Source organism: Panthera tigris, chromosome D1 (genome assembly GCF_018350195.1).
Source record: "Panthera tigris isolate Pti1 chromosome D1, P.tigris_Pti1_mat1.1, whole genome shotgun sequence".
Classification (NCBI taxonomy): domain Eukaryota; kingdom Metazoa; phylum Chordata; class Mammalia; order Carnivora; family Felidae; genus Panthera; species Panthera tigris.
In genome coordinates this window covers 99,497,675-99,509,993 of record NC_056669.1, presented here as the reverse complement: position 1 = coordinate 99,509,993, position 12,319 = coordinate 99,497,675, and the positions used below count along the sequence as shown (strand labels likewise).

The 12,319-nt window shown below is 36.8% G+C and overlaps 2 protein-coding genes across 2 annotated transcripts; both read right to left on the bottom strand.

The window, feature by feature from the left end:
- Nucleotides 1-1,326: 1,326 nt before the first annotated feature.
- LOC102972462 (olfactory receptor 4A47-like) lies at nt 1,327-2,244 on the bottom strand. Its single transcript, XM_007082181.2, has one exon. The coding sequence runs from the start codon at nt 2,242-2,244 to the stop codon at nt 1,327-1,329; it is 918 nt and encodes a 305-aa protein (XP_007082243.2).
- Nucleotides 2,245-11,389: 9,145 nt separating this feature from the next.
- Nucleotides 11,390-12,319, bottom strand: LOC102956550 (olfactory receptor 4A47-like). The gene has a single exon (XM_042959624.1). The coding sequence runs from the start codon at nt 12,317-12,319 to the stop codon at nt 11,390-11,392; it is 930 nt and encodes a 309-aa protein (XP_042815558.1).

Here is a 12,319-nt window from a genome sequence, read left to right as displayed (position 1 = left end):
GATCAGCAATCAAATAAAGCAGGTAAAAGTCATTAATATATAATTCACTAAAGAATAATATAATAATTTTAAACATATGAATAGATGCTCAAGTTCAATTATAGTTACTGAATTTCAATTAAAGTAATGAAACACAAGTCCTTTAATCAGATTCTAAAATACCATAAATGGTTGTCAAGCACTGGTTGATGAGAATGTGCACAAAAAGGTGTTTTCTAGACCAAGGGAAGTAGTGTCATTTGGTCCAAGCTCATGGATGATATTTGGGCAAAAACTCTATTATCAACGATTTCAAATACACATACCAAATGATGGAACAATTCCACTTCTAAAACTCATACTTGAAAATTTTCACAAAGGCAGTTATTGACCATAGAAAAAGGCTCAGGAACATGAAAAGGACTGGAAACACTAATTTTACTGTATCTTTATACAGAAGTTTTAGGCAGTATGAAGAACCTGAGAATGAATTACATCTATAGACTGATATGGAAAGATCTTCAGAGGCTGAGTAGTAAGTGCACAAGTTATACACAGAGACATAAACACAAACACATATATGGAAATATGATTTTATTAGCAAAGATTATTAATTGAGAAGTCTTAGAAACAATGATACTCTTAGTATACTGATTACATATAGAAGAACAGGGAGACTACAGTGAGAGATGGGGAGGATGTTTATTCCATACTATGTCCCCTTAGTGTGGATTCTATTTTTAATGTTTATTATTATCTACTATACTTTCAAATATACCTTAAAATGTTGGGGCACCTGGATGGTTTAGTTGTTTAAGTGTCCTACCCATGATTTCAGCTCAGGTCATGATCTTGTGATTCATGAGATAGAGCTCTGTGTAGGGCTTTGCACTGACAGCAAGGAGGCTGTAGGGGGTTCTCTCTCTGTCCCCCCACCTCCACTCTTCTCTCTCTCTCTCTCTCTCTCTCTCTCTCTCTCTCATAAAATGAATAAATAAACTTTTTTAAAGTAACTATTACATTAAAATCTCGTATGTAATGGAAAGAAATTAAATAGAGAAGAAAGTCTATATAGCAACAAATATTTTAACAATGAAAAGAATATAAATAAAAGACAAGAAACTGAATAGAAATAAAATTAAGAATGAAAATAAGAGTAATAAAAGTAAATGGAGCAACTAATTATGAATTAGCATAACTCTGTATTTCACTTATGTTTTCATTGCAGATTATTTACTGACTCCAACTGTAAATGCATTTACAGTAAAAAGGACTTCAACACTTGAGAAGACTGGCCCTAATGCTAAGTTACTCCCTTCATGAGGGATGATACACTCACTTACTACTTCATGTGCACATTCTCCTCCACAGCTGCGTTATAGCATTTGTCATCTCAGAATTTCTCAGAGTGTAGATCAGGGGGTTCAGCATGGGGGTTATGACTGTATAAAACACACTCACTGATTTGTCAATGGGGAAGGTCTTAGCAGGTCTCACGTACATGAAAATACATGGCACAAAGAAGAAGACCACCACAGTGATGTGGGAACCACAGGTCTGGAGGGCTTTCCGCCTCCCTTCCGGACTAAGGTTCTTTAGAGAGTGCAAGATGACACCATAAGAGATGAGCAAGAGCACAAACACGATTGTGCACATCATCCCTCCGTTGGCCACCACTAACAGGCCAATGACATATGTGTCAGTACAGGCAAGTCTCAGTAAGGGGTACATTTCACAGATGAAATGATCAATGACATTGGGACCACAGAATGGGAGACTATAAATCGTGCTAACTTGAATGGCTGAATGCAGAAAACCTCCAACCCAGGACCCTACCAGCAGCACAACACACACCTCTTGCCTCATGACAACCAAATAACACAAGGGCTTACAGATGGCCACATAGCGGTCATAAGCCATCACCAGCAGAAGAATGACCTCTGATCCACCGAAAAGGTGCTCTGTAAATAGCTGGGTCATACAAGATTGGAAGGATATGGAGTTTTTCCCAAACAACAAGTCTGAAATCAATCTGGGGGAAATAGTAGAGAAATAAATGACATCCATAAAAGATAAGTTAGCAAGAAACAAGTACATAGTTGAGCCCAGGGTCTTACTGACAGCTAGAGTCACCACAATGAGCAGGTTGCCCACCACGGTCAAAATACAGAAGAGCAAGAATATAATAAAAAGGGCCTTGTGTTCCTTTCCATCCTGTGTGAGGCCCAAGAGGACAAAGTGGGTTACATTATTTCTGGATGCCATCCAGTCTGCATAGGAGCTGACTTCTCACATTAGAAGCAGGTGATCTACAAAACAAGGCGGAGGTGGAGGGGGGGGACACTTAAATGCATTATAAGATTAATTTTTTTATTGATTAATTCAATTAAAGAATGTATAAGGACTACCTGCTTGTGTGGAGTGTTTCATAGATGCTGCGGTTTCCAAGTTGACTAAGCCATGCTTTCATATACTCAGCGGTAAATACATAATAATCACATCAATGTAATAAAAATATTATGAAAAGGGTTACACAATGCAAAGATCATGGGTAAGAATATATCAACCAAAGAGTAAATGCAATCAGAGAAGACTTCCCGGAGAAAACAAGGCTTTAGCTGACTTTCAAAGGGAAAATGGAAGGACAAGAAAAGAGAACGAGGGAATTCACGACAAGATGCATAGTTTATAAAGTCACAAAAGTAAAATACTTGAGACCGATTTAAGGTAACTGACATATTCAAATTGAATGGATCAAATTAGGAATGGAAGGTCACTTCCCTGGTTGGATATGCCCCATTTTCCTGACCAATAAATGTGGAAGCATTCCACTATTGTGTCTCTACCTTAACTTCATATATGCAACATCTCCAACTTTGGACATCTCCAATTGGGTATCAGTTCAGGACTTATAAAGCCAATTTTTTACTTTTCAGCAACAAACATAGGTGGTCCCCACCTCATTGAATGGAACCATCTTCCATGTCATTGCTCAGACAAAAAATATCACAGTGCTCTTCTTGTTTTCTAGCTCTTATATCACATATTGATCTCTTCAACAAATCTTTAACCTCCTTTAAAATATATTACAAATTTGGGGCACCGGCAGCAGGGGGCTCAGTCAGTTAAGCATACAACTTCAGCTCAGGTCATGATCTCATGGTTTGTGAGTTCAAGCCTCACGTAGGGCTCTGTGCTGACAGCTTGGAGCCTGGAGCCTGCTTCAGATTATGTGTCTCCCACTCTTTCTCTGCTTTCCCCAATGCTCGCTCTCTCTCTCTCTCTCTCTCTCTCTCTCTCAATAATAAACATTTAAAAATATATGTATATATCACAAATTTAATCATTTCCCTCCCCTCCCCACTTCTTATGTCCCACCACACTAGCCTTGTCCCTCCCCTTTCATTCTGGCTTCCATCAATTGGTTCTCTTGATGCAACTTAAAAATGATCCTTTTTAAATATGATTCTGGTCTATTACTCCACTGCTCACAATGCCTACAGTGGATTCCAATCACACACTCACAACTTAATGAATCACAGTTCATCTTACAGTTACAGGAATTATAATCCCCATTTCATAGTTAAACAAACTGAGGCTCATCAGATCATCTAATTAATTTTCCCAAGGTCACCCATTTTTAAGTGATAAAATTAGAATTGGAATGAAAGTTTTCTTTATCTCAAAGTGATCTCACTTTTACATAATAAAGATAGTCAACACAATTGCAAAAGCTGGTTTCCACTATTTACTGTTAGTCTTATCTTGTGAAGGCAAATCCACAATCTGAAGGAACACTTTTTACTAATTTCCAACCACCTGGATTTCCTCTGTCATCCAGTTTGACAAGAGAGGACAAAAAGTTGCATTATTACATGAGGATATATTTTCTTTCAATCAACTGTCTATCCATTTTCTCTGTGGAGTCTCCTTCTTATTCAGAAGGTTGTTTTTATTTGCACTGTAGATTACATCCTAGGAATTTCATGGTCCACACAGAAAAACAAAAATTGATCGCATTAGGATAATTTATCAAAAAGACAAGGAATTCCTATCCTTACATAAGGAGAGAGCCACCAGCCATTTCCCAAGGAGACCTTCTCAGGTAATTTCTTTCCCACTAATTTCTAAATAGAAAATACCATTCAGCTAGTGAGTCCTTATCATTTTATAGTACTGGTTTGGGCAGAATAGTTGACTTGAAATTTGAGAGACACTCTTGTACTTTTTCTTAAGCAATATTTTAAGCCTAAGAAGGACCTCCTGAAAATTTTATCAGTTCTAGCATCTTCTGCCCCATACAGGCAAAGATAACTGGACATTTCATCCCTTCTGACCACATTCCTCATTAAGTTATAGGATTGGAAAGTGTCCAAGACTGATTCTTGCTTAATTACATAATTCGCTCAGATTTTCACAAAAGTTTGAAAGCACATCTAAACGTAAGATACTACTAGACTAAATCACATAATGAAGGCCTATAAGATATAACATGGAGCAAAAACAAAACAAAACAAGAAAAGCTTTAAAACCATTATGAGACCTTTGCCAGTCAAGAATAAAATTTCAGCCATTATTTTGTTCCAGTAAAGATTAATTTATCATATATTTCCCCACTTGTCATATAATGTTTTTCCTTCATTTTATTTAATACTCAATTAAATCTGCCTAGAAGTGTTGTTACATATTTTAAATATTTATTCACAAATTTTAATGTAATCACTATTCAAGTTTTTTTGTTTAAGTATTTTTCTTATATGGAGCAACTCTTTAATGATAGGAAATGTACTAAGAGTGAGGATACAGCAATTAACGATGGGAAAAATCATGTATAAGTTCCTTCCTGAATGAAGCCTATATTCTCATAATAAAGTCAGACAGTAAATAAGGGGACAATGTAGTAAGCTAATTACAGTCTTCATCAGTGCTAATAATAGAGCAAACAGGGTACTCAGAGAGAATTCTACTATGGAGAAGGTGACCAGGGAAGGCCTTTCTTCAAAGTTGATGCTTAAGCTGAGATCCACAGGATAGAAAGTGGCTACCATCAGAAAAACTGTTATAGTAAAATTTAGTAAAAATTGAGTAAGCAAAATAACCTCATGTCACTAAAAATGTCACAGGGATTTTTATCCCAGTGCCATGTTGAAAAGGAGGGGTGATCATGGGCACTTTCATCTTGTTCCTGATTGGGAAAGCTTTCAACCTTTCCCTGTTGAGTGTGATGGTACCTGTGGATCAGTCATATGTGGCCTTTCTTATGTTGAGGTACATTCCTTCTACACCCAATTTGTTGGGAGTTTTCTGGTTTTGGTTGTTCCGTTCTGTTTTGTTTTCACAGAAAGACGCTGAATTTCTGTGCTACCAATGACAACCCAGAGAGGGAATTAAGACAATACTTCCATTTACAATAGCTTCAAAGAGAGCAAAGTACTTGAGGATAAACTTAAACAAGGAAGCAAAAGTCTTGTACAATGAAAAACTACAAAATGTTGCTGAAAAATATTCTAGAAGACACAAATAAATGGCATGAACTGATGTGGCTCATGTTATTAATGAACTCATGAGTTATTAATGAACTCATGTGGCTCATGAACTGATGTGGTTCATGTTATTAATACTACCTAAAGTAATCTACATATTGAATGCAATCCCTATCAAAATAAAAAAAAAAGCTTTTGTTGAAATAAATAAATCCATCCTAAGATTCTGGTGGAAACTCTATGCAGCCAAGATAACCTTGGGAAACAAACAAACAGTTGAGGACTTCCTGGTTCTAAAACTCATTACAAAGCTACAGTAATCGAAACAGTATGATGTTGACATAAAGATGGACATAACAATGGAATAAAATACAGAGCCTATAAATAAACTTTTGTATATGTCTTCAAATGATTGTCAACAGGTGACAAGAACAGTCATGGGGAGAGGACAGGTGGTTTAAAAAAATGGTGCTGTGAAACTGGATATCCACAAAAAAAAAAAAAGAAACTGAACCCTTAATGCACAGCATATACAAAAATTAACTTAAAATGGAACAAAGACCTCAACTACTAGACAGAACTATGAGAGTCTTGGAAGAAAACATGAAAGAAAAATTCATAACTTTAGGTTTGGCAATAATTTCATGGGTAGGACACCAAAACCCCAGGCAAGAAAAGAAAAAATGCATAAATTACTTTATCAAATTTAAGAACTTTTATACACCAAAAGACACTATCAACAGACCGAAAAGGTATCCCACAAAGGAGAGAAAATATTTGCAAATGATATATTTGATAAGGTGTTAATATCAACATTATATAAAGAACTACTCCATCTCAAAAAATAAAAGAACCTGATGAAATACGAGCAAAGGGGGCACCTGGGTGCCTCAGTAGGCTAAGCGTCCAACTCTTGATTAAGGCTCAGGTCATGATATCACAGTTTGTGAGTTCGAGTCTCACATGAGTGGCTGCAAGGACAAAGCCTCTCACACATGCCACCTGAAAGAGGAAGCCATATCCCTGTCACTCATGATGATGTCATAGTACAGGGGTTTGCAGATGGCCACATGGATGCTCAGCAAAGACTTAAGTCGTGTATTTCCTGACAGAGATGGTTTTCTTACAGCAAAAGTGCCAGCGCCTGAGAGCGCAGAGCATGCTTGGGATTCTCTCTCTCCTCCTCTCTCTGCCCCTCCCCCACTTGCTCTCTCTCCATCTCAAAGTAAATAAATAGACATTAAAAAAAATTTTTTAATGAGAAAAGGACTTCAGTAGACATTTCTCCAGAAGAGACGCATGAATGCCCTATAAGCACATGAAAAGATGTGCTTACATTACATTAATCATTTTCCTTAGGAAAGGCGCTTCAAAACCATCGTGCAATACCATTTCACATCCAACGGGAGAGCTATTACCACAAAATGTAATGATAACAACACATGTAAGAAAGTGGAGAAATGGGAACAAACGTGCATTCTGGTGGGAATGTAAAATGATGTACCTGCTATGGAAAATGTTATGGTAGTTCCTAAAAAGTTAAGCAAAAAATTATTATATGATCCACAATTGGGGTATATACACAAAATCATGGAAACCACAGTCTCAGACAGATATTTCTATATCTATATTCATGGCACTATAATTCATAATAGACACAAAGTAGAAGCAGCCAAGGTGTCTACTGACAGATAAATGTATGAACAGTGTGAGGTTTATGTACACAACGGGTTATTATTCACCCTTAAAAATGAAGGAAATTCTGACACATGCTAACACATACATTCACGTATTAAGTGAAATAAGACAGTCACAAAAAGACAATTTAACGTATGATTCCACTTACATATGGTGCTTAAAGTAGCCAAATTCATAGACAGAAAGTAAGTAGAATGGTATCTTCTAAGGCCCAGAGAAAGGGAAATAGAGAATTAATGTTTAATGAGTGTGGAATTTCAACCCGGGTAGATGAAAAAGCTTTGGAGACAGATGGTGCTTGTGTTTGCATAACCAAGATGAATTAACTTAACTATCATGACAATGTGAATTAACTCAACGCCCCTGAACTATGCACTTACAAATGGCTACAACTGCAAGTTTGTTATTTGTATTTTACTACAAGTTAAAAACTAAGTGTAAAAACTAAGTTGACTTCATTAAAAGGTGCATGATGTCAACACAAAGCACAGCACGATAGCAAGAGTACATGCAGAACTCTTTGGCTTTACGTACACCTCTTTAGAAAGTAGTATGTCATTCAACAACAAAGCTAGTAAACGAAAATCTCCAGAGCTGTGTCCTGATAATCTGCATTTACAAGAACTCTAATTCGGACAGTACGTTAAACTTTGACAATCAATTAGACATACATAAGTCTAAATACGCTATTTTTACAATGATAAATAATTTCCTGCCTGGACCTTTCCTCACAGTGCCTATATGTGAAAATAAACATACTTGGGACAAATAGTGTTCATGTGCCTCTGCACCACAGAAAGTATCTTCTTATCTCTTTTCCATTAAAGAGACCAACATTTAATAAAGTTACGGATATCTCTGTTACCTTTTTTCCTCCAGAACTTCCTCATGGCATTTTTCACCTCCAACTTTCTGAGTGCACAGGTTTAAGAAGTTTAACAAGGGAGTTACTGTGGTATACAACCCAGCCACAACTTGAGCAGTGGAAAAGGTGGTGACTGGGTGCAAATATATAAATATACGGACACAATATTAAGACCACCACAGTGACGTGAGGGACACAGGTGGACATGGCTTTGTGTCTCCTCTTGAAGCTATAGGTCTTCAGGGAGCAAGAGTAGTAGAAGATGACCACCTATGAGACCATCAAGAAGAAAATGTTAACAGGTCAATGAACCCACTGTCGACAGCAACAAAGAGACCAAGGGTACGATTGGGTCCATGCAGACAACTTTCAAAAACGGGTTTACATCACACACAAATGGTCTATGACATTGGGGCCACACACACACAGCCACACTGTGAAGAGGACCTGAATGGCTGCTGGGACAAAGTCTGTAGCACATGCCACCTGAAAGAGGAAGCCATATCCCTGTCACTCGTGATGATGTCATGGTGCTGGGGTTTGCAGATGGCCATATGGATGCTCAGCAAAGACATAAGGCATTTACTTCCTCAAAGAGATGGTTTTCTTACAGAAAAGTGCCAGGCAGCATTTCGGGGGGGGGGGGGGGGGGGGTGGCTCATGGAGGATGAACAGCAGACTTCTAGAAGGGATAAGTCATACAGGTGGAAAATGGAAGCAGTACCCAATGTTAAATGTCAAGACCCGGTGGGGGATAACAGTTCTCAGCACTCGGAAGAGGTAAATTTCCTTAATCTTCTCTAATTGAATCTTCTTGAAAATCATAACTGACTTTTGTTTTAAAACTATGCTATTTTAAACCTGTTTAACTTCATTGTAAACTTATTGTAATGTTAAACTTGTATTATCTTATTTAAATGTAAACTTACTATTTCATTTTAAACTTGATTTGGAAATGTAAATATGCAAAACTAGACATAATTCTGAAAAGGCATATTAAGGAGGGACTGCTGGTCTCATCACATATCAAAATGTGTCATTGTATCAAAGCAACTATATTTCATATCAACTGGGACATGAATAAAGAGATCAATGAGACAGAATTGATTCTTGAATTGGATACAAATATATATGGGGCTTAGGAATATAATATCAGGATTTCAAGTCAATGGCAAAAAGAAAAATATGCAACTATAAAAAAAATCTTAAATTTTAGAAAATCCACTAAAATTCTATCTCTTTTCAACTCATAGATCAAAATAAATTCCAAATGCAGCAAAAGTTCTAATGCATGATACATAACCTCAAAAATACTTTAAAAATTAAGTGCTCAAATATAGTTGAAGAATATTTTGGCATGAACAAAGAGTCTTTAAAAAAAATCCTTATTGGATTTAAAAGAAAACATTGGGCACCTGAGTGGCTCAGTCAGTTAAGCATCCGACTTTGGCCCAGGTTATGATCTCACAGCTAGTGAATTTGAGCCCCACACTGTGCTCTGTGCTGACAGCTCAGAGCCTGGAGCCTGCTTCGGATTCTGTGTCTCCCTCTCTCTCTGCCCCTCCCCTGCTCAAGCTCTGTCTCTGTCTCTCTCTCTCACAAATAAGTAAACATTAAAAAAATGTTTTAAAGAAAACATCATTACACACCAAAAGCATTCTACAGAGTATACAAAAGTTAAAAACACACCAGTAGTCAGAAAGATAATACTTACATTCACAATAGTAAAAGGGATCCTTTCTTAGAATGTAATCAATAAGAATCAGTATGGAAATGAGCAACAATTGAATGAAATAGGTAAAGGTATTAACAGATGATTCCCAGAAAAAGAAATACAAACCATATTCAACATCTGGAAAGATAAACTAAACAATAAGAAAGATTACAATTTAGTCAGATTGTTCTATGCCACAAATATTCGTCAGCTACAGGTGGTTGAGAATGTGGCCGGAAGTACCCTCACAGATGGTGAGCATCAGTGTAGCTACTGGGGCAATCTCTAGGACGGCACTTTGGCGATACCTATGAATATCGACACTTAACTATGTGATCATTGTTTCAAATACATATCTCAACAATTCCACTCCTAGGAACTCATACTTGCACTTATTCACAAGCATACAATTATAGCAAACTTCTTTGTCAAAAAAAAAAAAGGTTAGTAAAAACATGAACAGGAATGGATATATTTATTTTAGTATATGTTAATAAGTAATGTGCAGTACAAGAAAAACTAAGAGATCTCTATGGACTAGTATGCAATATCTTCAAGATGTTGCAAATGATTTCACTTATACGTGGAATTTAAAAACAAAAACAAAAACCAGGAACAAACTCACGCATACAGAGAACAAACTGGCAGTTGCCAGAGTTGAGGGGGATGGAGGGATAGGCAAAATGGGTGAAGGAGATAAAGGGTACAGAGTTTCACTTATAAAATAAATACATCACAAGAATGAAAAGTATAGCATAGGGAACACATCCAATATGTTGTAGCAACTTTTTATCTTAACAGATGGAAGCTACCATGATCATAATGAGCATTTCTTAATATACATGATAGTTCAGTCACTATGTTGTGTATCCGAAACCAGGATAATATTGTGGGACAATTCTTCAACTGAAAAATCAAAAATAAACAAAACTATCCTAAACTTAAAAGTTTATTTTTTAAAAAGTTGATAATAAAAACAAATATTTAAATACACAGAGAAAAATTTGCATACATAAATACAAATGATGTTAATACCTCAAGAGGCTTAAGAAACAGATTAAGTGACTTCCTCTGGGGAAAGAGGAATAGAGACCGTGTTGAGAGATGAGTAGGTAATTTATTCACATTTTATCCCATTATGTAAAGTGTTCTCTTTTACTATTCATTATTATCCATTACACATCAATTTTTCTTGTAAAAATAAAAGTGTTACACAAAATATTTTGCAGATACGGCAACAGAAATTTACTGAACAAGAAAGTCTATGCATCATTAACATTATAATTAGTATAATAAAAAGAATTACCTGAAATAACAGGAATATAAGTAAAATATTGCTAAGTATCAAAAAAATTAAAAAACATAAATTAATTGAAAATTAACCATGAAAATTTACTAAATAATTACCTATTGTTGACACCTTGCTATGAAGGTTTTGCACCTTTCTAAATGAAGCAATCTCCAAGGGATAATGGACTACAGATTCTACCAGGGAGGGAAATTGTTATTAAAGCACAATTATCCAGTTCATCCTTTAAAAATAATTAAGTTCTTTGAACAAGGGAACTCAGAATCATTTTAACAAAACATCTGCATTCTTATAAAATGGCATCCAATGTCAAATAATTCTCTTCATGGTGGATAATGCACTTATACACCAACAGATACGACATTTCTCATCCAGAGCTTCTTCATCGCATTTGTCATCTCAGAATTTCTCAGAGTATAGATCAGGGGGTTCAGCATAGGGGTTATAACTGTAAAAAACACACTCACTGATTTGTCAATGGGGAAGGTCTTAGCAGGTCTCACGTACATGAAAATACATGGCACAAAGAAGAAGACCACCACAGTGATGTGGGCACCACAGGTCTGGAGGGCTTTCCGCCTCCCTTCCGGACTAAGGTTCTTTAGAGAGTGCAAGATGACACCATAAGAGATGAGCAAGAGCACAAACACGATTGTGCACATCATCCCTCCGTTGGCCACCACTAACAAGCCAATGACATATGTGTCAGTACAGGCAAGTCTCAGTAAGGGGTACATTTCACAGATGAAATGATCAATGACATTGGGACCACAGAATGGGAGACTATAAATCGTGCTAACTTGAATGGCTGAATGCAGAAAACCTCCAACCCAGGACCCTACCAGCAGCACAACACACACCTCTTGCCTCATGACAACCAAATAACGCAAAGGCTTACAGATGGCCACATAGCGGTCATAAGCCATCACCAGCAGAAGAATGACCTCTGATCCACCAAAAAGGTGCTCTGTAAATAGCTGGGTCATACAAGATTGGAAGGATATGGTATTTTCCCCAAAGAACAAGTCCAAAATCAATCTGGGGGAAATGCAAGACGAATAAGTGACATCCATAAAAGATAAGTTAGCAAGAAACAAGTACATAGGGGAGCCCAGCGTCTTACTGACAGCTATAGTCACCACAATGAGCAGGTTGCCCACCACCGTCAAAATATAGAAGAGCAAGAATATAACAAACAGAAACTTCTGTTCCTTTCCATCCTGTGTGAGGCCCAGGAGGACAAAGAAAGTTACATTGTTCTTTGATTCCAT

What these genes read in the sequence shown, in the direction of transcription:
- LOC102972462 (XM_007082181.2), bottom strand. Translation starts at nt 2,244, where the DNA reads ATGGCATCCAGAAATAATGTAACCCACTTTGTCCTCTTGGGCCTCACA.
- LOC102956550 (XM_042959624.1), bottom strand. Translation starts at nt 12,319, where the DNA reads ATGGAATCAAAGAACAATGTAACTTTCTTTGTCCTCCTGGGCCTCACA.